Here is a 26,684-nt window from a genome sequence, read left to right on the forward strand (position 1 = left end):
CTCCCTCTCCCTCTCCCTCTCCCTTCCCCTCTCCCTTTCTACAATTCTTCAGGGCCACTCACTTTGTAACTGTGAAATGAATCTATGGGTACTACATATCTAATTTTAAAATCAATATAATGATAGCAGAGGAACAAAAGTAGGACCATACATAATTAATGTGCACTTGCCGTGATAAATGACCACTCAGAACTGTACTGGAAGTCAGCAGAACTCAGAGGTCTGCATCTACTTGTGATTTAGGAGCAGGAGGATACAAGACTCTAGAATACTTTTGGCATTGTATTTCTTCATGTGTAGAGTGTTGAAATAAAATCTCGGTAAATATATTCCTAAACACACAAGGAATTCCTTGGCCTATGGCAGTTACACATACGATGGACAGACATATGCTGACTGCTGACTCAGACGTGGGGAATGCAGCTGCCTTCAGTGGCCCAAGTTCCTGAAATTGGAAGAGTTCTGTCTTAGTGAGGGTTTCCAATGCTGCAATGAAACACCGTGACCCAAAAGCAACCTGGGGAGGAAAGGGTTAATTTTGTTTACACATCCATATTGTGGTTTATCAAAGAAAGTCAGAACAAGAACTCAAACAGGGCAGGAACCTGGAGGCAAAAGCTGATACAGAGGCCATGGAGGGGTGTTTCTTACCCACTTGTTCCTGTCTGCATTCTTATAGAAGAACCCAGAGCCACCAGCCCAGGGATGGTACCACCCACCATAGGATGGGTTCGCCACCAGTTTTCACTAATTGAGAAAATCCTATAGCTGGATCTCATGGAGGCATTTCCTTAGTTGAGGTTCTCTTCTTTCAGATAACTCCAGTTTGTATGTAAGGTTGATAAAAGACTAGCCAGTACAAATTCCATATGCCTAGACTTACACGCTAGTTGTATTTTTAGAAAATTTTGTGTAGATTCAAAAGATGTCAACATATTTCATGTTCACATATAAAACACAGTTAAAGTTCTAACGTGATTGGAAGCACGTTTGATTTTCACAGAATCAAAGACTCGGGCAGGTTTATGCATCTAGTGTGGCATCAAAGAAAGCACCTGAACTTCTCAACAATGTCCCCTAGGGGGCGGAGCTGCTGCGAATTGTGCCATAGCTGAACCCGGAGGGAATGCTTGTGAAACATTTAGCAAGGTGCCGGCCACGCTGTCTCCCTTAAAGAAAGCAGCTAATATAATCTTCCAGTGAATCGGCAGGGGCTTGGGTTGGGGGGAGCTGAAGCATAAAAGGCAGGAGAAGCTTACAACAGCTCTTGCTTCGGAATCCTCTTCCTCCCTTTCAAAGTACTAATTTTGCTGTGGTACCCAACACGAGGGAGCTTGATGAGCCCTAGTTTGCTCACTTACACCTTTACATGTGTGATGCTCTGGATCCAAAACAAAGTGAGGAACCAGAACAATGATTCTTTCTTTTAGAGAGCCTGCTATACAGCTTGTGTGTGTGTGTGTGTTTGGAGGCGAGGCCGCGGCGGGTGCAGCGGCGGGGCGGGAGGCGGGGTTTGGGGAGGGGGCCCGTGTTCTAAGACTTCTAGGCAGTTCTCAAGATCAACTGAATCAGAGAGCAAAGGAGAACTGCTTGTCAAAATACCAAACAAAAAAACAAACACACAAACAGATCGAATGGGGTTATAGTTCCGTGCTAAACCCTGTGTAAATCTACCCTTCTCTTGTCCCCAGCATCAGAGAGAGAGAGAGAGAGAGAGAGAGAGAGAGAGAGAGAGAGAGAGAGAGAGAGAGAGAGAGAGAGAGAGAAAGATTTTCAAAAAGCAGAATAAGGAGGGGATGGAGTTTAAAAACACTCTCGCTAAGGTTTCAGCCATCTCAGTCCAGCTGTGCTCAAGGCCTACGTTTTCGCTGTTCTTGGTAGCCAGGTGATTCTCTGAAAAACCTTGACAGGACATCCAAAGAATAACCTGGAACAATTCCCGCACCACAATCCAGGATGTAAGAGGACTGGGGACTCAGTACATTTGAAGCATTGTTATCTGGGCAACATCAGGACCAGAGGGTAGAAATTGTAAGCGTGTGTGTGTGTGTGTGTGTGTGTGTGTGTGTGTGTGTGTGTGTAGCCCAACAAGCATGGCATGATTCTTTTTCTTTTGGGAAAAGAAGGGGCTGTTAAAATGACCTAGTTTGACGCTTTCAGTTTATAGTTGAAAATATTGTTAAAAAAAAAACACCCAATCACTCAGATCTGATCCCAACAAAATATAAACCCCCTTTTCATCTCCGGAACCCCGCAGAGACGTCTAAATTCTAGGCTGATTTCCATGATCACCGGCAGAGCAGAAACTAGAAAGGAAACCGGTTACTCTGAAAAGAAACTAGGGTGGATTCCTTTAAATAAAGGCATCGGCATGTTAGATCACTCAGATTAAATTTAGGGACTGATACCACCTATTGATAAAATTTAAACTCTATAGAGCCGGTTCTCTTGTGAGTCTTCCAGGGCCGGCCCTGTGGACCAGGTTGCAGCTTCGTTGGGGAAACCGGCTCCACCGCGCAAGGGTATGAAGTTGTCAGGGTCAGAGATGTGGAGAACATGGATGAAGGACCGCAGGAAGAGGAGTCTTCAAGGAGGACTGATCTTGGGTCTTCAGAGAGGGAAATGAGACAGATGACTAGAAAAGGCCCAGGGATAGTCGCAATGGGGGAAACCACTGTTACAGCAATTCCTCCATCTAGTTGGCGGAGAGAAATAGGAGGAGAGTTAAAGCCATTCAAATACAGGAGATACAAGGACTTGGGGACAGGTGAATTCCGATACCGGCCTGGGCAGGAGGGGACCAGGTGCAAACCCTGTAACCTGCATGGATCCGCGAGAGGAAGAGGGACAAGCTGCGACGCTCTCTCTCCTGCCCACGCGCGGCCACAGGCTCGGACGACTGCAGAGCAATTAGGGTGGAAGGGTTCCTCCTGGGCACCAATCCGAGACGCGAGTGGGGGGCGCGTCCTCCGTCACGCCCTCGCCCAGTCCTGCGCTAGCCGCAGGCTGGTCCCCACGCCCCCTAACAGTCCCTCAGCTTCCGCACGCCTGGCCCGTGCGGGGGCCCTCCCTCTCCACCCGCCTGGGTGCATCGATCCCGGTGACCGGGCTCAGCGCCTCGGGGCGGGTCCCTGTCGCCCGCACCTGCCCCCGGGGGCGGAGCGCAGCAGCGGCAGCGCGGCCCCAGCCTCCTCCACACGCCAAGCTAGCGGCGGACCTGCCGCTCACCGCGGTCGGGGCGAAGCTCTCTGTCTCCGCGCCCTCCGTCCCTTGTCACTTCGGACAAGCGGTCGGTGTCTCCTCGGGGATCTGCAGCCCCGGCGCCATGGAGCCGGCCCTGGGCAGCGAGCGCCGCAGCCCCCCTGGTCCCGGAGCCCCGCGGCCACCACCGAGGGGCCACGCGCCCTCGACCACCGCCCCCGCCCCCAGCCCGGCCCCGGTGAGCTCCTCAGTGCCGCCGGACGAGGAGCGGCAGCCGCGGATCAGCGAGAGTGGCCAGTTCAGCGACGGGCTGGAGGATCGAGGTGAGTTGTCACCGCCCCGGGCTCTTTCCCCACCGCCTCTCAGAAGCCACCTGTCCCCTGTAAGCGCGGTTCAGCGCGGAGAGCAGAGACGACAGTCTCACCTCTCGGGATTTGTGCCGGCCGGGGGCGGTGCCTCCTGGGAGCCCCTTTCAGGTTCCCGATCTTGGCGGGTGCCTAGGTCAGCCTTGTCCGGTGTCCGCGGGAAAAGTTTGTAGATAGGGTTCTTGGTCGCTTAGAGGAGACTGAGAGGGTTCATCTTCATGCTGGGAGATGTGGGTTCTAATGCTTCCCGCCGCACGAGCCCTGCCATTCACCCGGGGAAACTTCTTTTTGCTGGATTTGTGGCAGGGTGCCTCATAGGTCCCCTTAGCCTCTGCACTCGATAGGGCCTGACTCTCTCTGAGGTCCTGGGTCACAGCGGTCACCGCTCTACAGTCTGAGGGTGCTGGCAGAGCGATTGGGGTTTTGGGGCTCTGACTGACAACCTGGTCTGCACAGATGCTACTCAAAGCTGGAGAACGTGTGTCCAGCTCTCAGAGTCCTTCCCCGGACGCTGGCTTTGGACCCGTGCATCTCCTAGAAGGCATCTCCAGCTCTTGTCCACAGCCACGGTCTCCTTAGGGGGCCTGCATCCAACGCCAGGGCTCCCTCATTCATCCCGCCTCGCTCTCCTTCCCCATCCTGCCCTCATGGCCCTCGGCTTGGATTCTTTGCGGAGACGACCGCATCTACTACACCTTTGCTCTTTCTTGCTGCTTCCGAATTGGACCCCTCGAAAATTATCAACGGTTCCGCTAAAACCCTTGGTGGCGGATTTGGGGTGTCTGCTGCCAGGCCCTTCCCAGGCAGCCGGCTCTGAATACCTCTACTCATTTTTTTTTTTTTTCTTGGAAGCTTTCATCTGTCGACTGTAGAGTGCTTATATTATTTTAGTTCCAGCAGGTTTCTGTCCTATTCTTAGTACCTTGCACATCTTTATATTCCGGTTTCGTGTTGGGATGCAGGATTTCTTCCTTAGAGATTCCGAATTGTAGCGTGTGAAACAGGACGACATGGAAACAGATTTCCCAGAGAAGCGGCAGAGATGCTCTGCGGGGAACTGGACCCGCTCCAGCTGGGAACGAGTTCTGCACCCGGGTTGCAGGTTCATTCCCTGTTCCCTCAGAACAGGATAGCCTTGAGGACAGGAGAGTAGGTGGCACCCTCGGAAACCCAGAAGAACCTCTCGCTTTAATTCTAGGGTGTGAGAATTCCCTTTACTCCGTGGTAACTCCCATTGCAAGATTTAAACATTTTGTATTGAAGAAAGACGGATGCCCGGGGTTGGGCTTAATTCTGTAGCATTGCGGGTTATCTGTAAGAGCTGGCCAGTCTTTCCTAAACCCTGCAGAAGGACAGACAAGAAACCCATACTAGAATGAATTGATATTTATCAATATCTACAGGCCCTGCTTCAGCCTTAAATTACAAGGAAACAAAAACCTTTTCTGAATACATTCTTTAGGTTTTCTGTCAGTGGTCAAATGAATTTCATTTTCTATTATATTGTCTCCTGAAAGCATTCGCTGTTCATAAGCCACTGCTGTGTGGAAGCTTACATATCACACACAATCTCTCTGTTAGGATGCATTGTGTCCCCTACAGAACCCGGGGTTCTGTGCCATTTTTGAGCTAGCTGAAAGTCGCTGTGACATTTCTTTTGTTCCACCATTCCTGACTGCAGAGAGTTAATGACAAATGAGAAACTCCAGTTAAATCAGAAGCCTCCTGAAGCTTGGTTGTAATATTTTAATGTTTGTGTTATTTTATCTTTCTTATATCCATTTTTTTTTATTATCTCTTGGAAATGGTTCATGGGTTAGGACCTCCTTCCCACCAGCGACAGGAACCCGGGAAGAGGAAAGCTCCCTGGTCTCCAGCTCTCCCTTGAAATGGTTTTCTGCTAGGCCCCATCCCCACAGGATGTGGGGGATGGGCACCCCGGCTGCATCTCCCATACTGGTTTTTGGGTTGACTTCCTTCTGAGGCGGTGGAAACCTATGGCAGACTATTTCTGATTCCTATTGGAAAGTTGCTTTGTAACTAGTGGTTTGGGATTTTTGGAGACATTTTCTTCTTAGAAGTGATATGGGCTATTTCTCAGAATTCCACAGAGCCCAGAATGTCCCAACACTACTGTGACAGCTGGTTGAGCCCGTGGCTCAGGAAACAAGCAAACATTTTGTGGTTTAAGGCCCTTCAGGAAGTAACACACACACACACACACACACACACACACACACACACAGAGAGAGAGAGAGAGAGAGAGAGAGAGAGAAGAGAGGCTATAATATCCATTTTTTATTGTTTTGTCTCAATCCTTAGGATGTGGCCCTCCTTATATGGTTATAGACTTTATTAAGCACCTTCTTCTAGCTGCCCTTCTAATTAAAACAAACAAACAAACAAACAAACACCAAAACACCTTTCTGCAGAGCATTAAAGCTCAATGGCCTGGTGTGGTGACTCAGGCCTAGAACACCAACCAGCACTTGGGAAAGAGGAGCAGGAGGATCACTGTGCATTCATGACCAGCCTGGGCTACATACCTAATTCTGGGCCAGTCTTGACAGTCTTGAGTGCAGAGAGAGACTCAACCCAGAGACAACAAGAACAACAAAAGTGGATAAGCATAGGAGAAATCAATGACAAGTCATTCAGACTGCTGAGGAAATAGCATCTTCACATATGTTTACCCCCGTCTTCCTTCGTTAACATACTCCTTGGCATGGTCAGAGCCACATTATGGAGTTTAAGTTAGGTTAAAATTCCATCCTGGAAACTGGCTGTGGGCAGGGGGCTGCAGCGCTGCACATGGACCGGAGGCCTGTTTCTGTTGGGCTAGCCTGCCTGGCTCCCACTTGTGATACACTGCTGTCTGAACCCTCACTCTTCCCCCGCATCCCTGTGGCTTTTTGGTGGGAAAGCATCTGGCATGGGTGCAGAAGGAGCATCGGTGTGCAGACCCATCATTTCTGAGCTGAGTCCTTGTGGGTCATCCCATTCTACTTTCTTGGGGGGGGGTATATAAAATGCCCATTCTTGGCGTCAGCTGTTTGGGCATCTATGTATGTATATGTTATTTGTGTGTTGGTGCTCATGTGTAGAGGGCAGAGATAGCCTCAAGTACCATTTCTGAAGTGCTGTCAGCTTATTTTGGGAACGGATTCTCTCACTGGTTGATTCCTTTATCTGGCCAGTGAGAGTCCAGGGACCTAAGTATGCACCGCTATTCCTGCGTTTTTATGTAGATTCCGGGGCTTGAACTCAGGTTCTCATGTTTGTGTGGCAAGTGCTTTACCATTGAGCCTCCTCCTGAGCCCCGCAGCTGCATTTTTAGAAAGGAAACAAAGAGATAAGCACAGTTACCCCGAAAGAGAAAAGTCCTTCCTCTTTTGAAGCGTTTCCATGATAATGACTTTATGTTGTTTTTCCCTCCTCAACTTTTCAGTCTCCCAGGGGACCCACGGGGAAGGTTGGATCTGGGGAAGAACCTCCAGTTCCTCCTGGCTCACTGGAGTAGTGGTCCAGCCCCTACTGGCTCCCACTTGAATCTTCTGTAGTGAGTGCTGATCCTGGTGCAAGGCCAGAGGAAACACTTGCAGGTGTGGTCAGGGCCGGGTGTGCTGACGAAATCAGCCAGCTCTGGAGGGAGAAATAAATGTTGTTTGGCAGAATGGGCAGGAGTGTTCCCAGTAATGGCTGTCCCCCTGTGGAAAAGTAAACCAACTTCTCAAAGGGATCATGTTTTTGCCCCCACTGGACAAACCTCTTAAAATGGGTGCTGTCAGAATGCCTGGCAAATGAACCATTCGTTTGAGCTGCTACTTAAGTGGTGTAGTTTCACTTCTCCTGAAACCAATGAACCAGGAAGAAAGCACACACTCGTGTGTGTGTGTGTGTGTGTGTGTGTGTGTGTGTGTGCAGAAGTGGAAGTTGGAGGTCGATGTCCAGTGTCTTTCTTGATTGCTCTCCACTATGTATATGTATGTATGTGTGTGTGTGTATATATATATGTTTTTCAACATAAAATTTATTTTTAAATTCAGGGATGGTGGTGGTGGCAACACACACCTTGAAGCACAACACTTGGAAGGCATAGACAAGGGGATCTCTATGAGTTTGAAGCCAAGTCTGGTCTACAGAGTGAGTTCCAGGACAGCCAGGGTTGTTAAACAGAGAAACGCTGTTTCAAAAAACTGAAAAATAAAATTCTTTTTAAATTATATTCCACATACCCCCCATTTTTAAACGCCATTTTTGGAGTCTTATTTTTTCTTAATTTTCAAATTAGAATATAATTACATCGTTTTCCACTTTCCCTTTCCTCCTTCCAACCCTTCCCTTGAACAACCCTCCTTTGTCTCTCTAGAATTCACGGGCCTCTGTTTCTCTAATTTTTATTATGTATAAGTTAAACCTACAGGGCTGATCACTTGGTAACCAGTTTTCGAACTTATCCCTGGAGAGGACTGTTTCTCCTGCTCTCAGTGTTCCTTAGTTGCCTGAGGTTCTTAGTCTAGGGTTGAGACTCCATATGATTTCCTCCTTCCAAGCTAACATGTCTGTTTGTGTCATCCTTGTTCAGATCTTGTGCAAGCAGCCATGCTGATGAGACTTCATGGCTGTAGCTTTTCTGAGATGAAATCTCACTCCATCTTGTTTTTCAAGACAGGGTCTCTCACTGAACTTGGAGTTGCCTTTTCAGCTAGACTGACTAGCCAACCAGTCCCATGATCCTCCTGTTTCCACTTCCCCAGCACTAAGGTGACAGGTATGCCTCCACGTCTGTCTGTTATGTGTTCCTGGGATCTGAATCCAGGTCTTCAGGCTTGCACAGCAAACACTGTACCCACTGAACCATCCCAACTCATTTGGGAAAGGGAAGGGAGCTTTTAGAGGTGCATGGGACTTGTTTATTCTAGGTTATAGCTTCCCGTGGACACAGGAGTGATTTGCTGTTAGGGATAAAAAAGAGACTTTTCTTCTCAAGCCCAGGAAGAAACGGAGAACTGTGCTGTCAAGTGATATTTGAAGGTGCCAGGACCTACAGCAGAATTTGTCAAGACAAGAGGCCTGCATTCTTTTCCTTAACGTGCACTTGCTTATTTACTATTTGGAGAAAGAATCTATGTAGCCTAGGCTGACCTCAATCTCACTGTAGAGCTGAGGATGGCCTAATCTTCTGCCTCCATCTCCGGAGGGCTGGGAATTTAGCTGTCTATGACCACGCCTGTTTTATTTGATGCTCGGGTTAGAACCTGGCCTTGTGTGTGGTAGGCAAACCCTGTGCCAACCGAGCTACAACTGTAGCTCCATCTCTGAATTAATGAAGGCAGTTTGAGGCTAGTTTCCCAGTGCAAGGGTGAAGGTGGGGTTGGTAATGCCTGCTTGCTTTCTCATTTGTCCTCTGATCCTATTGAGTAGGCTGAGGTAGTTCAGCTGGGTCTTTGTTATAATTGTGTGTGTGTGTGTGTGTGTGTGTGTGTGTGTGTGTGTGTGTGAGAGAGAGAGAGAGAGAGAGAGAGAGAGAGAGAGAGAGAGAGAGAGAGAGACTCTATTATATAGCTCTGGTTGTTCTGAAACACACTATGTAGACCAGTCTGTCCTTGAACTCATAAAGATTGGCTTGCCTCTGCCTCCTGAGTTCTGGGATTAAAGGAACATGCCACCATGCCCAGCTTTCCTGATTCTTTTAAACAGGATACTGCTTTGGGCAGTGATGGGGCTCAGAAAATGATTCCCCAAAGCACACTACCATGGCCTGCTGGGCACTCTGAGCTGAATGTTCCTAGAAGTCCTCAAAAGCAAAGCCTTGTCCTTTTTCTTCTCCTTCCCTTTGCACCTCAAGGCTGGTCATGGAAACTAGAATTCCAGGCTGGGGAGATGGTTGGTTTGGTAAGGTGCTGTCCTTGCAAGCTTGAGGACCTGAGTTGTGTCCCCAGAACTCATGTAAAACCAATGCTGGGTGTGGTGCTTGCATCCTGGCTCTGAAGAGTTGGAGACAGGCAGATCCCCAGGACCCACAGGCCAGCCAGCCTAAGCAGAATAGGTGAGCTCCAAGTTGAGAGAGAGACACTATCACAAAATATGTGGCAGACGGTATCTGAGGAACAACACTTGAAGTTAACCTCTGACCTCCAAATATGTGCACATACATGTGCATATGAACCCAAACACATACCAGTGTATACACACACACACACACACACACACACACTTAAAAAAATCCCAAATGTAAAAAAAAAAATAGGAAAGAAACTTCGACCCTCCTACCTCAAAGATAACCATAACCCCAATGATTATTGTTTTGCACCCCCCCCCCCAAGTGAGAGAAACTCTCTGACTGCCCTTATCTAATGGTGAGTCAATCAAAAGACCTCATCCCGGAAGGGGGCCTGTGCCACACTCAACACATCCGTGTCTTTTATGGAACACTAAGGCTCAGAGCAGACAGGTCTCGCTGAGTCTCTCTGCTTCATTCGTCTCTTATCTAATCTCATCTCCACAGGGATATGCATTTTTCATTGAATCTGAGCATAAAAATAGCTCCCCTTGGCTTTTGGGTCTTTATTTCTGAAGCCTTCCACATCACATAGGATGGAATCTCTCTCTTCACTGCTCTTCTCCCTTCCTCCCTTCCTCCCTCTCTCCCCCTCCTACTTCTTTCTTTCTCCTCTTTCCTCTCCCTCTTCCCCTCCTTTCATTTCACCTCTTCTTTCTTCCTCCCAACTGTCTAATTGTTGGCTTTACTAATTTTTGAGATGGAATCTCATGTATGCCAGGCTGTACTCAAAACTCCCTATGTATCTGAAGATGGAGACAACATCCAACTTAACGATCCTTCCTCCACCTCCCAAGTGCTGGGATTTCAGTCATTCATTCCCATGTCTGGTTAGACAGTGCTATGGATGGAACCTGGGGCTTCATGCATGCTAGGCAAGCACTCTACTGAGTGAGCAACATCTCTAACCTATTGCATAGATCTTTGTTATAATACATTTGCTATATGTTTTTACGTCGTTTTTCTCATGTTAACCTGTCTTGTAGGTGTGTCAGCCATGAGCATAATGATAGGAAGAATAATCTCCTGTCCTTTCTGCTCCAATAGTGGTGGTCAGTCAGATACAGGAATGGTGATCATGTGTGGTACATCTCATGCTGTGACATTTTACAAATGGTGCCTAAGTTCTACCTTCCTGTTCACCATTGTCTACAGGTAGTGTGATGAGGCCGCCCTGTCTCTGAAAGATACGTTCTGAAACCAGAGCTGGCACAGTTGACTTTACTTGTGTAAGATACACGACTGATATTTTGAGTTGCTGGTAACTAAGAAAGAGTATATACACACATCACCATCTTTGTCTTCCACCTCCTTTTGGGTTTTCGGAGACAGAGCTTCTCTCTGTGTATCCCTGACTGTCTTGGACTCTCCTTGTAGATCAGGCTGGCCTTGAACTCAGAGAACTGCCTCCAAAGTGCTGGGATTAAAGACATGTACCACCACTGCCTGGCTACAATTTTATTATTTTTAAAATACTATTATTATTATTATTATTATTATTATTATTATTATTATTATTATTTATGGTATGTGTATATGTCTGCATATGAGGAGGACAGGAGGGCATCAGCTTCCCTGGGGCTGGAGTTACAGGCAATTGGGAGCTGCTTGACATGAGTGACGGGAATCAAACTTGGGTCCTCTGCAAGAGCAGTGTGTGCTCTAACCATCTCTCCAGCCCCTACAATTTTATTCTCAAAGGATAAGAAAGAATTACAAACCAACCCGGAGATGTGTCCGTGGGCATTGCTGGTGAGTTATCAGACTTTGTCAAGGACTCCTTGTGTGCAAAGTGTAGGAAATAAACCCTGTCGTACTTGAAACCTGCCTAGGAAGGTAGATCTGGCTTTAGCAATCTCACTGTCCTTTCAGATTCGGATAGTATGTGTATGTGTGTGTACATGCATCGGTGGGTGTAGTTTGTTCAGAAGTCTTTCCTTGGGAGTGCTATACACCTTGAGACAGAGTCTCTCATTGGCCTAGTACTCATCAAGCAGGGTATGCTGGCTGGCTAGTGAGCCCCAGGGATGCGCTCGTCCCTGTTTCTGAAGTGCTAGGGTTACAAGTATGTGTTACTATGCCCATCTATTCTACGAGGACTCTGGGGACTCAAACTCAGGTCCTCATATTTGTTTGTCATGCAGTTTGTTAAAATGAACTCTCTCCCTAGATCCCTGAGAAAGCTTTAAATTTTTAATTAATTGATTGGTTAATGAGTTATTTGCTTAATGTGTGCTTTAGTACAAAGGAAAGAGAAAACATGCTGTATAATCTGGGCCCTGATGGCTACTGGTTGCCTAAGAGTCTAGAGAGAGCATTTGTGTAGTCTCAGATTCCTTGGTTTCTATAAACCCCACACTGCTATTGGGTCTGTACTAGTGGATCAGTGCTCACGGCTAGGGAGCCCACACATCTAATTAGTTACTACAGCTTTTTCCTAATGAAGGGTTTTGTTGGGATGAGAACATTCTATTGAGCCAAGTGGCTTCGTGCAGAGGAGGAAGATTGGCATGGTGTGACCTCAGGAAGTGGTGAGGTGTGTGGAGGAGCCCTTCTAACTTGGAGAACTTCTGTTCTCTCTGTGGAAACACTTATCTGATACTGCCGGGGCCTGTGACTTTATAAGGAACGAGAGAACACTTGATAATTTTGTTTGTGTTGTTTTGTTTTTGATGTGTAGTCTCCTAGTTGTAGAAACGTTGTGTGGGCCAAACAAAACCCATCTTGGCTCACAGGCTGTGGGTTTGCAATCTTTGGATGAGATGCTGCAGCTCTGGCTGGCATTCTGTTGTATGAAAATGCCTTACTGCCTCTCCTCTCTGTCTCTATCAGGCTTACTAGAAAGCAGCACCCGGCTGAAACCTCACGAAGCCCAGAACTACAGGAAGAAGGCATTGTGGGTATCCTGGTTCTCCATTATTGTCACCCTGGCCCTGGCAGTGGCTGCCTTCAGTGAGTATCAGGAAGTCTCGCCAATCAATACTCGCAGTTGCCTGTCTTTCCCTCTAACCCCTGTGGGATGTGCTTTGCTTTTAGTTGACTGTTATTGATGAGTAAAATTTTTTTTAGATGGTTGGATAATCAGGGTCCTCATGAATTAGTAAAATGGCTTCATTCCTCTGCAGAGGGAAGAGGTATGAGAAAGGAGAGGAGGGGAATAACTGAGAGCTTTGGTCTCATCAGTATGCAGGTTTGTGGAAGTGGATTCTGGCTGGCACCAGCCGAACAGTGAAAATAGTCTCTTGGCAGATGCCTTCAGCTCGGGCTGACATGACAAATACGCATCCCGGAGATTTGGATTTTGAGTTTAATGCAACTCGATGAGTGCAGTATTGCAGGAAGCTCTCTCCTTTCCCTCTCGACTGGGGCTCGTGCAAGGTCAGGAATGAAATCACATGTACGATTTTGATGAAAGAAAAATGGGAAGGCCTTCTTTCAGGGTTTTAGGGCATGAAGAGAAAATAATTTCCTACAATTCTGAGATGCCATGAGAACGGAACAACTTCTGTCTGTAGATGATTTTGTGTGGGAATCCGGAATTTCTGTGGTGGCTTTTCTCCACTGACACGCATGTGTCTATTCTTATTAATTGTGCAATGATTCACAAGTCTAAGCCCTGAGCTGCAGCTCAACCTTGATAGGAATTGTGCTTTTTTATTTTTATTTTTGGATTCTCTCTCTCTTTTTTTAATGGCGGGAACAAGGCACTGTGTTTAAAATTTTGTGATGGAGAGAAAGATCTGTGCTCTCTGTGCTAAGCATCCTACAAGGTGCTTCAGGAGAGGAGAGAAAAGACCATGGTCATTAGGCGGCATGGCTGTGTGCAAGTTGTTTAAAATTCTCTTCTGCTGCCTTTGATGGTTCTGCTGGAAGTTGGGGCTGGGTCCCAAGGGGGCAGGAATTAGAATTTGACCAAATGCTCCCTTCAAAACTCAGCATATATTATTAGAGACAATTTATACTGGAAACAGTGTACAATAGTCTGGCTCTAAAATAACCAAATATTCAGAATACTGAAATAATATATTTCAGGGAATAAACATTTATCAGTGAGCCAGGAATCTAATCAGGAAGAACTCTGATTTTTGAAAGTATAATAAAAAGCTTCTCTTTCCCCTCGCCTCCTCTTTTTTAATCCTGAGACCAAAATAACAAGGCAATGGATGCCCCTTGAGGGCAATTTGGTTGTTGTGGCTGGTAGGGGCACCGGAGATCAGACATGGTAATTTACATATGTGAAGAAAGAGGAATGAAATGAAGGGGGGGGGGGTGATTTACAGACAGAATAATGGCGCCTTAGGCGTGTCCCCGTGCCCTATAAAGCTGTTAGGGCAGCAGCCTCCTCTGAGTGTTTGAATAAGGACCCGAGTATGATGTTGTGAATGCATCTTCCTTTTGGAAAAACAGTGTTACATTTCATGTGCTTAAGTCATGCAATAGGGAAGGAATAGGAGGAAAACTTGGCTTCACTTGTAATTACCCAGCCAGGTGAATTATTCCAGAAACGTTCCATTACTTTTGATGGAAAAAGTCTCCATGAGGCCAGGTCACAGGCTTAGGGAAGAGTTTCTTTTTGAAAGCCATCGCTCTCCTTTATCGTCGAATTAGTTAACTTAAATCCTTTAACTTCCCTTTTAAAGAGTCGCTTTAACTGATTATCTATGTGTATGCATGTGATTGCCGGTGCACGTTCTGCACATCCCAGGGGGCCTGAAGAGGGTGTGGAACCTCCTGCAGCTGGAGGTCAGTTGTGCGACAGGAATATTGGGGGCCAAGCTCAACTCCTTTGCAAGAGCATATAGTGTTCTTAATGGCTGGCCATCTCTCCAGTCTCTTTCACTTCTTGCCTCTAAGATGTGGCTGCTGCTGTGTTGTCTATTATGACCTGTTATGTTCTATATGCCTTTCATTTCACTTGTGAGCTGCTTCTAACTGCTTCTGATTTAGTTAAACCCTAAAGCATAGATGATAAATCATATTTTGCCCCATTTAAACTACAGTGACTTTGGTGTATGTGTGTGTGTTTGCGCGCACATGCTCACATGTGCATGCATAGGGGTATATGCCTATGCGTGCTGCAAGTCCTTGCGATTCCCATCACAGCCCTCCACTGTACTTGAAGCTACCCTTAGCTTCCGATGTAGGTGCTGGGGATTCAAACTCAGATCCTCATGCTCACACAGCAAGCACTGTGTTGACTGAGCCATCTCCCCTAGGAACTCAATCTGATAATACTTGGTGAGGTAATGATTTGGACAAGCTGGAGCATCTATATGAAACTATGGTAATGCATTTTGGAATATTTCAGAGGGAAGTCCTAGTTTGGTTTTAAAATAGATTCAGTATATAATGGGTAGGCAGTGTAGAAAATAGCAGCAATCTTCTTATGAACGAATGTGAAAACAGGTCTGTTGTAATAATGAGGCCAGAGAGAGGAAAAAAGTTCAGCTTCAAAAACTCAGAGTTCTGCCAACATTGATGTCTTTGTCAAGTTGATCGGGGAAAATGTATTCTGACTTTGGTTTTGAGATTTGAGTACATTAATTTTTAGGGACTGGATACTTGCTTGGTTCTGTGGGAAATGAAGATATGTTGGAAACAGTTTCAAGGGAAAAGAATCATTTTCTAAGGTGGTGTCTTAGTTTCTTTTTGCGGAGGCAATCAAATACTCTGACCAAATCAATTTAAGGGAGAAAGGGTTATTTTGACTGCTGGTTCCAGGGTATGGCCCATCATGGGAGTAAAGTCACAGTGGCAGGAACTTAGGGTAGCTGGTCTCGTTGCATCCACAGTCAAGAATCGAGGCCAAGATTCCTGCTTAGTTCCTTTTCTCCAGTTTATTCAATGTAGTGTCCCTACCAAGGGAATGATGGCACCCACAGTGGGCAGGTCTTCCCACTTCAGTTAACAAAATCAAGATAATCCCTCACAGGCAAGTCCAGAGGCTGGTCTCCCAGGTGAATCTAGATTCTCTCAAGTTGACAATTAACACCAACCACACAGCAGATACACAGCTCCATTAAAACAAAATAACAACCTCAAACTAAATAACAAAGCCCCTTAAACTAAAAGTACTCCAAACCAAGATCTCGGAACCTGAATCTGACCTCCCAGGACCCATGTTAAAAAAAAAAAATCAAACAAATAAGCAATTTGGGTATGGTGGTGCACACTTGTTGGGGAGGTGGAGGCAGGGAGACTCTTGGGGCGCCTTGGCTGACCAGCCTAGTCTAATTGGTGAGATTCAGGCTAGCGAAAGACTTTGTCACAAAAACCAAACTGGAGCCAGGCGGTGGTGCATCCATTTAACCCCAGCATTTGGGAGACGAAGGAAAGTGGATCTCTGTGAGTTTGCTTCCAGTCTGGCCTACACAGGCCAGCCAAAGCTACATAGTGAGACCCTTTTCTCAAAACACACAAAAAGGTGCTTGGGAAATGACATCTGAGGTTGTTCTGTGTTCTTCACACATAGGCACATATGTGCTTCTATACACACGTGTTCTATCACACATACAGGCACACACAACATGGAAGTGCATTAGGCGACTTCAGAACTAGGAAAGCAAACCTCCGAAAGGAGTGGTTTTTTTTTTTTTATACACGGGAATTTTTTTTTTTTTAAATTGTGCCTACATATATGTCTGTATACCATGTGCATGCCTGGGGCCCAAGGCCAGAAGAAGGTATTGGATCCCTTGGAGCTGGAGTTACAGGGAGTTGTGAGCTACCATGTGGGTGCTGGGAATTGAACCCCAGTCCTCTGGAAGAGCAGCCAGTGCTCTTAATCACTAAGCCATCTCTCCAGCCCCCCTATGTGGGAATTTTAATATTTGATTAAGTTTAAATTTTTGACCTTTAAGCATGATAATATAATATGTATGTGTCTTCTTAGAAAGTTTTTCCATTTATTGTATCATTTTTATGCATGTGTGTGTCATGTGTGGAAGCCAGAGGGCAACTTTAAGATGTCCACTCTCTTCTCCCACCATGTGGGTCCAAGGAACTGAACCCAGGTCCTCAGGCCTGGTGGCAAGTCCCTATCAGCTGAGCTGTCCTGAAGCCCTCATCCTTTTTATTTCTATACCCTGAGGGTAACAGAAGTGAGATAGATAAGGTAGGATCACATGGTTGTCTGCATTAGTAGAGAAGTCTGGGTACTTCCCAAGGTGTCCCCTTACCTCAGTGGATACATGATCAGATAGAGAAGAACCAAGGCAGCTTCCAGGACAGGTGACACACATCTGCATCCCTAGCACTTTAGGATGAAGCAGGAGGATTGAAAGTTTGAGGTCAGCCAATGCTACATAAGGGAGACCTTGTCTCAACAACAACAACAACAAAAAGATAGAAAAGAAAAGTAAGAAATAAATAAAGAAAGAAAGAAAAAAAGAAAGAAAGAAGGCGACTGAGAGTCCCCAGGAGACTTCCTGAGTTCTAAGAGTAAAATCTGAGTGTTTAGAGTGGTATTTACTTATTTATTTATACTTAATTATTGTTTTCTGAGACAGAGTTTTATTGTGTAGCCCTGGCTGTCCTGGAACTTGCTCTGCACACCAGGCTGGACTTGAACTCACAGAGATCCTCCTGCCTCTGCTTCCTGAGTGCTGGGAGTCCACCTTGGCCAGACTTGGCCCTTTGAACTTCAACAGGACTGGAGTCACGTTCTTTGGTCTGGCTTGAACTCACAGGACAGACTGCTTCTCACAGAGTCCTCCGGGGTCACGTGGCCTCACCACCTCGAAGAGGCTCTATGATGGCCTGGCAGGAGTGAAGATGGTCTAAGGAGAATTTGCACCCCTCTTTTTTGGTTATCAGATTCTTGAAATCATGCACCCCAAGAAATTGGAATTTATCTAGGAATCTCCTCTTAGAGAAGAAAAGAGCTGGAGTCTGGTGCTGGCCCGAGAAGAGGCTTGTTCCCTAGAGAGAGATCTCTTTCACACAGTTCTGGTGACAGGCAGGTCAGGCCATGTTGTAGGAGAGGCTGGATGGTATAGAGGGGCGGGACCACATCTTGACCAGGGCTGTTCAGCTGTGCATATTTCTTGCCTTGCCTTTAAGCCTAGCCCTCTGTCTTGGGGGTCAGCGAGTGTCCGTTCCCTTTCCCATTGTGGCTGTGTTGAGCAATCTGCTGCTTTCTGTTTCTTATCATTGCTTATTTGTTTGATCGGCCTTGCTGAGGATGAGTGGCTGAACCTGGCTTGTTAAGACTACCAAGGCCCAGGCTCTGAGCCTACAACACTACTGCTGACAGAGATCTCCTTACGTCCTGAATTTCTCCTTTTGGGTTCGCCTTTCTCTCAGGCTGTGTGGTTTGTGAAGCTCCAACGCTGTGCCTTCACCCCTAAGGGCTTCTTCCCCTGAAATACTTCCTGAACCAAAGTCTTCAGCACCTGGCACAGATTCTGCAGGTAGCTGATTCTTTGCTGGATTTGCTGGTCTTCTATTTATTTTTATTAACAAGAGAAGTCTGTGCACATACTAAACCATTCATGAGCCTAGAGCCGTGGTTCTGATCCTTCCTAATGCTGCAACCCTTTAACACAGTTTCTCATGTTATGATGACCCCAGGTATGAAATTATTTTGTTGCTGTCTCATAGCTGTCATTTTGTTACTGCTATGAATCATAATTTAAATACCTGATATGCAACCCAGATGGGGGTTGTGACCCACAGGCTGAGAGCCACTTGCCTAGAGGTACTTGGTGCATCTTTCCTGTCCATCTTTCTCTTTCTTCCTGATCCTGCCAGGCACAGTACCCTACATGCCCTCTGCTTGCTACTTTTGATCCATACGTTGTCTTCTCCTCGCTGGTCTTCTGAATGGTGTGAGTTTCTTCCCAGAGCAACCTCCAAGTGGAGCATTTGCCTGCTGCTGACCTGGGCCACAGGGCAGCTCAGGGGGATGTGGGCAGGAAGTCTTGAGCCACATCCTGGGGTTGCTGGGGGAATAACTTTCCCTGTCAATGTGTTCTGTGAGTGATAACTATAGAGGCTGCTTCAGGGTGGTGGAAGCGGAAGTCAGAACCAGACAGAAACTGGCTTTGGGAACTTGGCCCTCAAAACTTCCCGCCTCTGGGCTCTTCCTTCCTAGCCTCGTGGTCCTGTCCTCAGAGATGCTCAGGTTACCCTCCGAGCTGCTGCCCCTGGAAGCTCAGGAACACAGAGCAGTGTTTTAGTCTGACCGTGTCCCGTGAGGCCTGCTATGACCTTACTCTTGGTTCCTGGACTTTGCCCATCCCCCAGCTTACAGCGATTGCAGTCCATAGATGCTGCTGTGGTCCCCAGGTGCTGCTGCCTTCAGACCCACGAGCTCTCTCTTCTCTTTATCTTAGATTTCCTGCTTCCTAGCTTCTTGCCATCTTATTTCATTACACTATACCTTATTTAGTTTCATTTTATTGACTTTTTGGTGTGTGTGTGTGTGTGTGTGTGTGTGTGACTTGGGTTTCTGTGAATCAGTGTGCCCTGTGTCAGTGCTGGGGTTTCCCTCAATCCTTCTCTGCCTGATCTTTGTTATTGTGGTCACCATTTGAGGCAGTCTACTTCTGGACCTGGATCTCACTGCTCTGACTTGGCCGGCCGGCCAACGTGTTCCAGTGAGCCGCTTGTCTCTCTTTCCCCAGCACTGGGATGACAGACACGGATGCTGGGGATGCAGTCGGGTATCCTTTACGATCGTCGAGAAGGCAGCTTATGGACAGAGTCATCTCTATTTTATTTTATTCAGAGTCTGGCTATATAGCTCAAGCTGGCTAGAAAACCCCCCTCCTCCAGCTCAACCTCCTGAGCGCGGGATCACAGGTACATACTTTAACACAGTTGACTTCTCACCAAATTGTATCTAACCCTTAAAATAAAAATAAAAAGAGGCCACCTCTTCTGGACAGTCCTCCAGAGTGATGTCAATGTCCCTTCCCAGTGACATGAAGATGAGACATGTCACACAGCCCTTGAATCACAGCAGTATCGCTGCAGTGATAATCTACACTCCTCAGTATCGGATTTCTGGCTTCTCTGGGCTCTCTTTCTGGTCCCTAACACAGTTCGCCTGGAGGTGCTGGGTGCAGTGAATTTTGACACAGTAGATTGAGAGAGTGTTTTCAAGTGCGGATTCCAGACAAAGGAATGGTGACCTGCTCAGGTGGAAGGGAGCTAAAAGCAAAGTTGCACCTTGGGCTTTGTTGACTAAGTAAGTGGCTAGTTTCAGGAGCCCCTCCCCTCCCCTCCCTTCCTTCCTCCTGTGGGACTGAGGGTGACTGGCCTCTGCTGCTGTTAGCACGGGGCATCTTCCCCAGCTCCCAGCTCACAAAGGGCTGCTGTTTGCAGCCCGCAGCGGAGGAGGGGTTCCAGCAGCTGCCTGCCTGTCCTGCCTCCGTTCTCAGCGCTTTCTGCACAGCCTTAATTAAAGCGTGGCCAGCGTGCATTATTACGAGGGCCCGGGATACACAAGGGAGCTGAGGGTGTGCTCCGGGCTGTACTTCTAACCATGTCAGGCCTGTCCTAAGCTCCTTGCTCAGGTCTGAACGGGAGGAGCTGGCCCGAGAGATGGGTGAGGGCTTATCTGGCTGCCTCCCCTGTCTATGAGTACCCGCGATTGGTAGCCAGCTGTAAGAGAGAGGATTTCTGCTCTGCGTAATGTACCGGCTGTGAGTTGGGCCTCTGAGAACTGCCCCTTTAAGGTGAATTTTTAGTGCAGGCGCAGGATGTGACTTCATAGGGACCTGGGCTGCAAAAGCAGATGAAGAGAGTGGGAGAGAGATAGAAAACTAGCTCTAGACCCCCAGTAAAGAAGGCTGTGGGGCTGAAGACGTGGCTTAATTTGGAAGAGTTCTTGCCTAACTTAAGGAAGCCTTTGGTTCAATTCCCAGCACAGCATAGACCGGGTGTGATGGTGCACCCCTCTAATCCCGATACTCCAAAGGGAAAGGCAGGGGTGTCAGAGGTCAAGGTCATCCGCCAACTACAGAATGACTTTGAGACCCTGTTTTGGAAAATGAAAGGAGTGCTGGGGAGATGACTCAGTGCTGCAGGCTGTTTTCTGCTCTTCCAGAGGATCCGAGTTCAGTTCCCAGCGTCCTGGTCAGGCGGCTCACAACCACTTGTTGTGGTCTGGCATCGCCTCCTGGCTTCTTCAGCACCGCGCACACGTCACAGACACACATACATACACATAAACAAACGAAAAACAACCTAGAAGAAAAAAAAAAAAAACCAAAGGGGAAATGTTTGTCTTAGCATCTTTGCTTGCCGTCGTGATAAAATACTCTGACCGAAGCAGCTTTGGGAATGAAGAGTTCATTCTGGCTGCTGTTAAGGGTACAGTCTGTCACGGCAGGGAAGGCACACGGGCAGGAATTTGAAGCAACCGCTCCATTCAGAATCAAGAGGCAGAGAGAGATGACTGCTTGCCGGTGGTTAGCTCGATTTCTCCATTTTATACAGCCCAGGATCCCCTGGCTAGGAGATGGCCCCACCTACAATTAATGTGGGTCTTCCCACATCAGTTCATATAACCAAGAAGTCCTCTCCAGATATGCTCAGAGGCCCGTCTCCTAGGTGATTCTAGACTCTGTTCACTTGACAGTCAGCAAACTCTCCCGCTCTGGCTAGAGCATCCTTGCCCAGTGGCCATTCCTCATTCCCGCTTGTGGTTGTGCTCCTTGGTGAGGGAAAGGTGCTGGGAGCACGGCGCACAGGACCTTAAGAAGGAGAGCTGTCTTCCCCAGAGGAGCTCAGGTCTAAGCAGGCAGGCGGTGGTGGGCTTTGAAGCAGAAGGGAACTCCATCCCACTCAGGGAAAGGCCTTGCATGGCATGTCTGACTGCTTGTCACCATGACACAGTGTTGTCATCTACGAAGTTCACACGAGAACTGCACAACTGAATCATAAAAAAAATGCACAAACTGTTTCGTAATGTTTTGGGTAACTTTATAGTTTTGTGTTGGGCCGTATTCATAGCTGTGCTTGACTATGTGGCCCGTGGGCTTGGGCTACGGCTTGTGGTGCTAATGCTGGGATCTGAACTCTGTTCCTCAGATTGAGCACCTAGTTGCCTTTTTCTTGTAGAATGCTTTAACTTTCTCTGGATTTTAATGTCTCTTTATCCATGTTTGCTTCTTTTTGTATGCCGGTGTTTGTGTGCTGGTGCAAGCACACACGACAGCTGCTGGTGAGGAGGCCAGCTTCTCGCCTTACCCCTCAGGTGCTGGATATGGATGTGAATGGATCTCACTGACTTGGAGTCCTTTGGATAGGCACCCAGGAGAGGCACAGCCAGGTCATGGCATAAAGGTTTTCTCACACACCCAAGTATACACCAATCAATTTAGCTATAGGCAAACAAACAAACAAAAAAACCCCCTGTGCACTAGAGAATAACGTGTAAAACAGAGAGACGAGCCGTCGAGTAGAAAGCATTTACAAAGCATTCACTCACGTGTGTCTGAGGAAATGTACAAGATTGTGTTTGCATGTGTGTGTGTGTGTGTGTGTGTGTGTGTGCGTGTGTGCATGTGTGTAAAGCCAGAGGTTGGCTCCAGTATCTTCCTGTACCATTCTCTGCTTTATTGTTATTGGGGTTTATTGTTGGGGATGCTGACAGAGTCTTTCAAAAAACCTAGACTGCTGTTAATCTAGATTGGTTGTCCCTGCCTCGCCAAGACACACTGCCAGCCCGGATTCATGTAGGTGTTGGGGACCCTGCCTCAAGTTCTCATGCCAGCACAACAAGGGCATTCCCCTCTGAATGTCTCACTCACTCCATCACTTTAGTTTCTAATAGCAAAAACCTAGGAAGGAGACAGCAGCCCATTAACAGGAAATCTGAGCCGTCCCTCCTGCCGTCAAACAGTGCACTGTACTTAGATGCAGGCTTTGGCTTAATCAGGCCCCATGTACCCTTTTTATAACAAGTATTTTAGTATTTTCATTTTACTATCTTAAAATGAACTTCTGCCTGTACACACCACCAATAAAAATAATGTTGTTCCCTAAATATAGTACAATGGAGAAAAAAAGACAGGCAAGTTTTGAAAATCAGGTGCATACTTAAATATATAAATGCTTAAAGCGGTGACCGAGACAAGTGAGTTAAAACTACAAAACTACATAGGCTAAGCCAGGCCGTGGTGGTGGTGCCTTTAATCCCAGCACTTGGGAGGCAGAGGCAGGTGGATCTTTGTGAGTTCAAGGCCAGCCTGGTCTACAGAGAGAGTTCCAGGATAGCCAGGACTGTTACACAGAGAAACCCTGTCTCAATTCCCCCCCCTCCCCCCCAGAACAGCAACAACAAAAACCAAACTACATAGGCTAATTTGGACTTAAGAGAGGGAGAACAGTCATACTGTATTGTCAACATTTTCCTTTGTATGATATTGTTCAAAAATATGCTTGTATGTACATCTACACGGACCATCAGAAATGTGATAGCTACATAGACAGACTGTGTCTTAATTGTTCAGTACTTTGAGTGGGGTTGCTCTGGGTGTCTGAACTTTCTGGGTTGCTTTCATACCTCCTTCTAAAGGTTTGAATAAAACCAGGCCTGCACTCTTAATTCAGAGGGTCATTACATTCCTGTGTGTGTGTGTGTGTGTGTGTGTGTGTGTGTGTGTGAGTGTTCTTTAAAACAGCAGAATAAAACAAAACAAATCCTTCTTTATTGATAAAGTAAAGTTGAGTTCTAGGCACAAATGTTTATTGAAATTAGCATGAGCGAGAAGTACAAGAGGGGAGCCTTTGTTGTGTGCGATGCTTGTGTGTGTAAATATTTATAAATAAGATCCCTGGCTCCATCCCACTCAGTAAATATTAGGATCCCAAGTCCAGAGTTGTGACCCCCCAGTGACGCTGTAACACTTCCATGTTGTCTGTATTCACAGACACAGAATTGCAGGCTCTGCTAACTGTATAATCCTCAGTAGGTACAGCATGGTACTTGTGGTTCCAAAAGTCACTGATGAGACAAGTACAGAGACGGCAGGAGGAACACACTCAGGGGAGTGAGTCGCTTGGGGGGACGGGCATTCGAGGAGCGCCAATCAGAACTGTGACTTTTGTTATAAAAATGTTTTGGAAGCAAATGCAGTGACATGTTAGGGTTTGTCAAGACTGAGTAGAGAATTTATTGATGACAGTTTCTGATTCTGTTCGGCTCAGGTTTAAGAACTTTATGCAGTAATCTCAGAATCAGTGGAAAACACGACATTGGTACCTCCATTCTTCCGAAACATTCGAATCCCTTCCCCACTTTTTTACCCACTGAGTTTCCAGCCTGGATTGACCTTGACCTTTCTATAAACATCCCTGAGGATGATCTTGAACTTCTGACCTTCCTTGTCTCCGTCTCCTGGGAGCTGTGGTTACAGGTTCATGTCTGTTGATGCGGAGCTGGGACTTGAACCTAGGGCTTTGTGCACAGCACACATACACACTCTCTACCAGCTGAGCTACACTTTCAGCCTGCTTTTGAAAATCATTGTTTTTTATATTTATTTTACTCTATTACATACTGATCCCCTTTTATTTCCTCTCCCCTCTCTTTGCATATCTAATTTGAAATAATAGCTTGCCTTTAAGGAAGTCATTGAATTTATACTTTTTCATATATTTCCAATAAACTTTTCTTACCTTTTCATATGCTGTCATTTTTTTTTTAATGTAGTCTCCAGTGCTTCTCCACTCTCAGCAGTATGGTCCAGCATCTACACTGTCAGGTCATATAGACAACACGGACACTCTGTTTTCTCGTAGCCATCTTTTGGTCTTCGGTCTACAAATGAACATGTTCTAAACAATCTCTGCCAATCCCCAGTGATACTTCACCTGAGAACTTTCTCCCCTCTCTTCAGCTTCAGGGACAGTTTATTGTCACAGTGCCACAATTTGTGTCAGTTGCTACCCCTCCGCCCCCCCCCCCCCACATGCTGTGGTCTTTATACATGAATTTTGGCTAAATATAAAAATCTTTGGTTTCTATTTTCTTTCCCAGGTATCTTAAACGTATTACCCCATTGTGTCAGGGCACAAAGCATTGCTAACAATGTTTGATGAGATGTTTCATTTTCTTCCTTTCAAAGGTAATGTGAGGTTTTCTTGGTTACTCAAATCATTACTCTCTTAAAACAAAATCCAAGAGCAATTTCAGCTTTTCCAAATATAAGGCATAGCTTCCTGCCATCTTATTTTGCAAAAATTTTTGAGTTATAATTGTCTGTCTCTGTTCTCTTGCTTCCTTTTTATTCTTTAGAGAGCTCTAATGTGTGTGCATGCTGGGTTCTCTTTGCCTGACCTTGATGTCTGCCCCTCTCCTCCCAGATTCTATTTGATTTAATAAAATTTTCTCTATTTTCTTAGTTCTCTAAGAGTATTCCTATTTTGTTTTATTCATATTCTTTTGTAAATTTCCCACATTGTTGAAATAAAAATTTTTTTTCTTAAAAAATATATTTTTTAACTGCGTGGTACTGGCACATGCCTTTAATCTCAGCACTTGGGAGGCAGGCAGATCTCTGAGTTTGAGACCATCATGGTCTACAGAGTAAGTTCTGGGACAACCAGGGCTAGAAAAATCCTGTCTAGAAAAACAAAACCAAAAATATATATTTTATTTTATTTTATTGTTTTTTCTAGACAGGGGTTTGCTGTAGTTTTAGAGCCTGGCCTGGAACTAGCTCTTGTAGACCAGGTTGGCTTCAAACTCACAGAGATCTGCCTGCCTCTGCCTCCTGAGTGCTGGGATTAAAGGCAGGCACCACCACTGCCTGGCAATATGTATATTGTATTTTAAACATATGCTTTTAACAATTTTATTTATGTTTTCTTTTATGTGTATGGGTATTTTGCCATGTATGCAGTTCCTATGGTGGCAAGAAGCAGGTCTTGGGTTATCTGGAGCTGGAGTTACGGATTTTGAGCCATGAATGCTGGAATTGAACCTGAGTCCTCTGGAAGAGAAGCTGGAACTCTTAAACACTGAGCCGTCTCTGCAGCTCAAATTTTTCTTTCTTTCCAAAGTCTTTTCTGAGTCTCACTTCCTACTTTAAAAAGTTTCATTTTTTTCAATTATGTATTTCTGAAGTTTTAAAATCTGATTTTTGCATGTTTTATATTCACATATGATTTTCTCTTTCTTTCTCTTTCTCTATTTTTTTTTTTGAGATAGGGTTTCTCTGTATAGTTTTGGAGCCTGTTCTGAAACTTATTTTGTAGTCCAGGCTGGTCTTGAACTCACAGGGATCTGCCTGCCTCTTCCTCCTGAGTGCTGGGATTAAAGGCGTGAACTGCCACTGTCCAGCTAGATATGATTTTCTTAATTACTACTTACTTAGTTCAAAATATTATGTTCAGTCCAGGTGTGGTGTCTCACACCTGTTATCCCAATGCTTGGGAGGAAGAGACAAGGAAAATCAGAAATTCAAGGTCATTCATGGCTATCAGTGATGCTTGCCCAGTGTGCTTTCCTGGTGTGTGACTTCTCATTTGTTTCACTTAATGGCATATTTGAGGTGTTCCACTGTCACTTCCGCAAGTGACACAAGTCTTCCCTATGTTTGTGAAGAGTCTAGAGAGGGGCTTTGCAACATCACGGTTCTTGCTCTCCCTTGTTCGCCCAACAAAATGATGTCAAATATGGCCCGCCTACTGTTGCTTGCCCAATAAAGCAATGTCAAAATATGGCCCACCTACTCTTGCTCCCCCAATAAAGTGATGACAAAATATGGCCCCACCTACTGTTGCTCGCCCAATAAAGCAATGACAAAATATGGCCCACCTACTGTTGCTCCAGGTTCTCTTTGACTGAGCTTCCTGGGGCCCAGCAGTTGTAACCTCTGCTGCTCTTGCAGAGGACCAGAGCTTGGTTCCCAGCACTAATGTCTGGAGGTCCACAGACCCCAGTAGCCCCAGTCCCAGGTGAGTTGCTGCCCCTTTCTGGCCCCCTTAGGCACCTGTATTCAGGTGCACAGCCCTCCCTGCAGCGTACACAAAGACCTCATTAAAAATAAAAATAATCACAAAAGAAGAACTGAGATTTCCTTTTCCTCAGTTGTCTCTGG

General features: G+C 46.3%; 1 protein-coding gene across 1 annotated transcript in view; it reads left to right on the top strand.

Annotated features, from left to right (window-relative positions):
• The first annotated feature begins 3,222 nt into the window (after positions 1-3,222).
• The window catches only part of Tmem163 (transmembrane protein 163), a 189,982-nt gene continuing 166,520 nt past the window's right edge, over positions 3,223-26,684 (top strand). The window contains exons 1-2 of the mRNA XM_085688317.2: positions 3,223-3,524; positions 12,460-12,579. Of these exons, the coding sequence (XP_085544443.2) occupies positions 3,326-3,524; positions 12,460-12,579 (319 nt within the window). The 5' untranslated portion in view covers positions 3,223-3,325. The remainder of the gene's footprint in view (positions 3,525-12,459; positions 12,580-26,684) is intronic.

This window comes from Myodes glareolus, chromosome 5, assembly GCF_982192425.1.
Source record: "Myodes glareolus chromosome 5, mMyoGla1.1, whole genome shotgun sequence".
Classification (NCBI taxonomy): Eukaryota; Metazoa; Chordata; class Mammalia; order Rodentia; family Cricetidae; genus Myodes; species Myodes glareolus.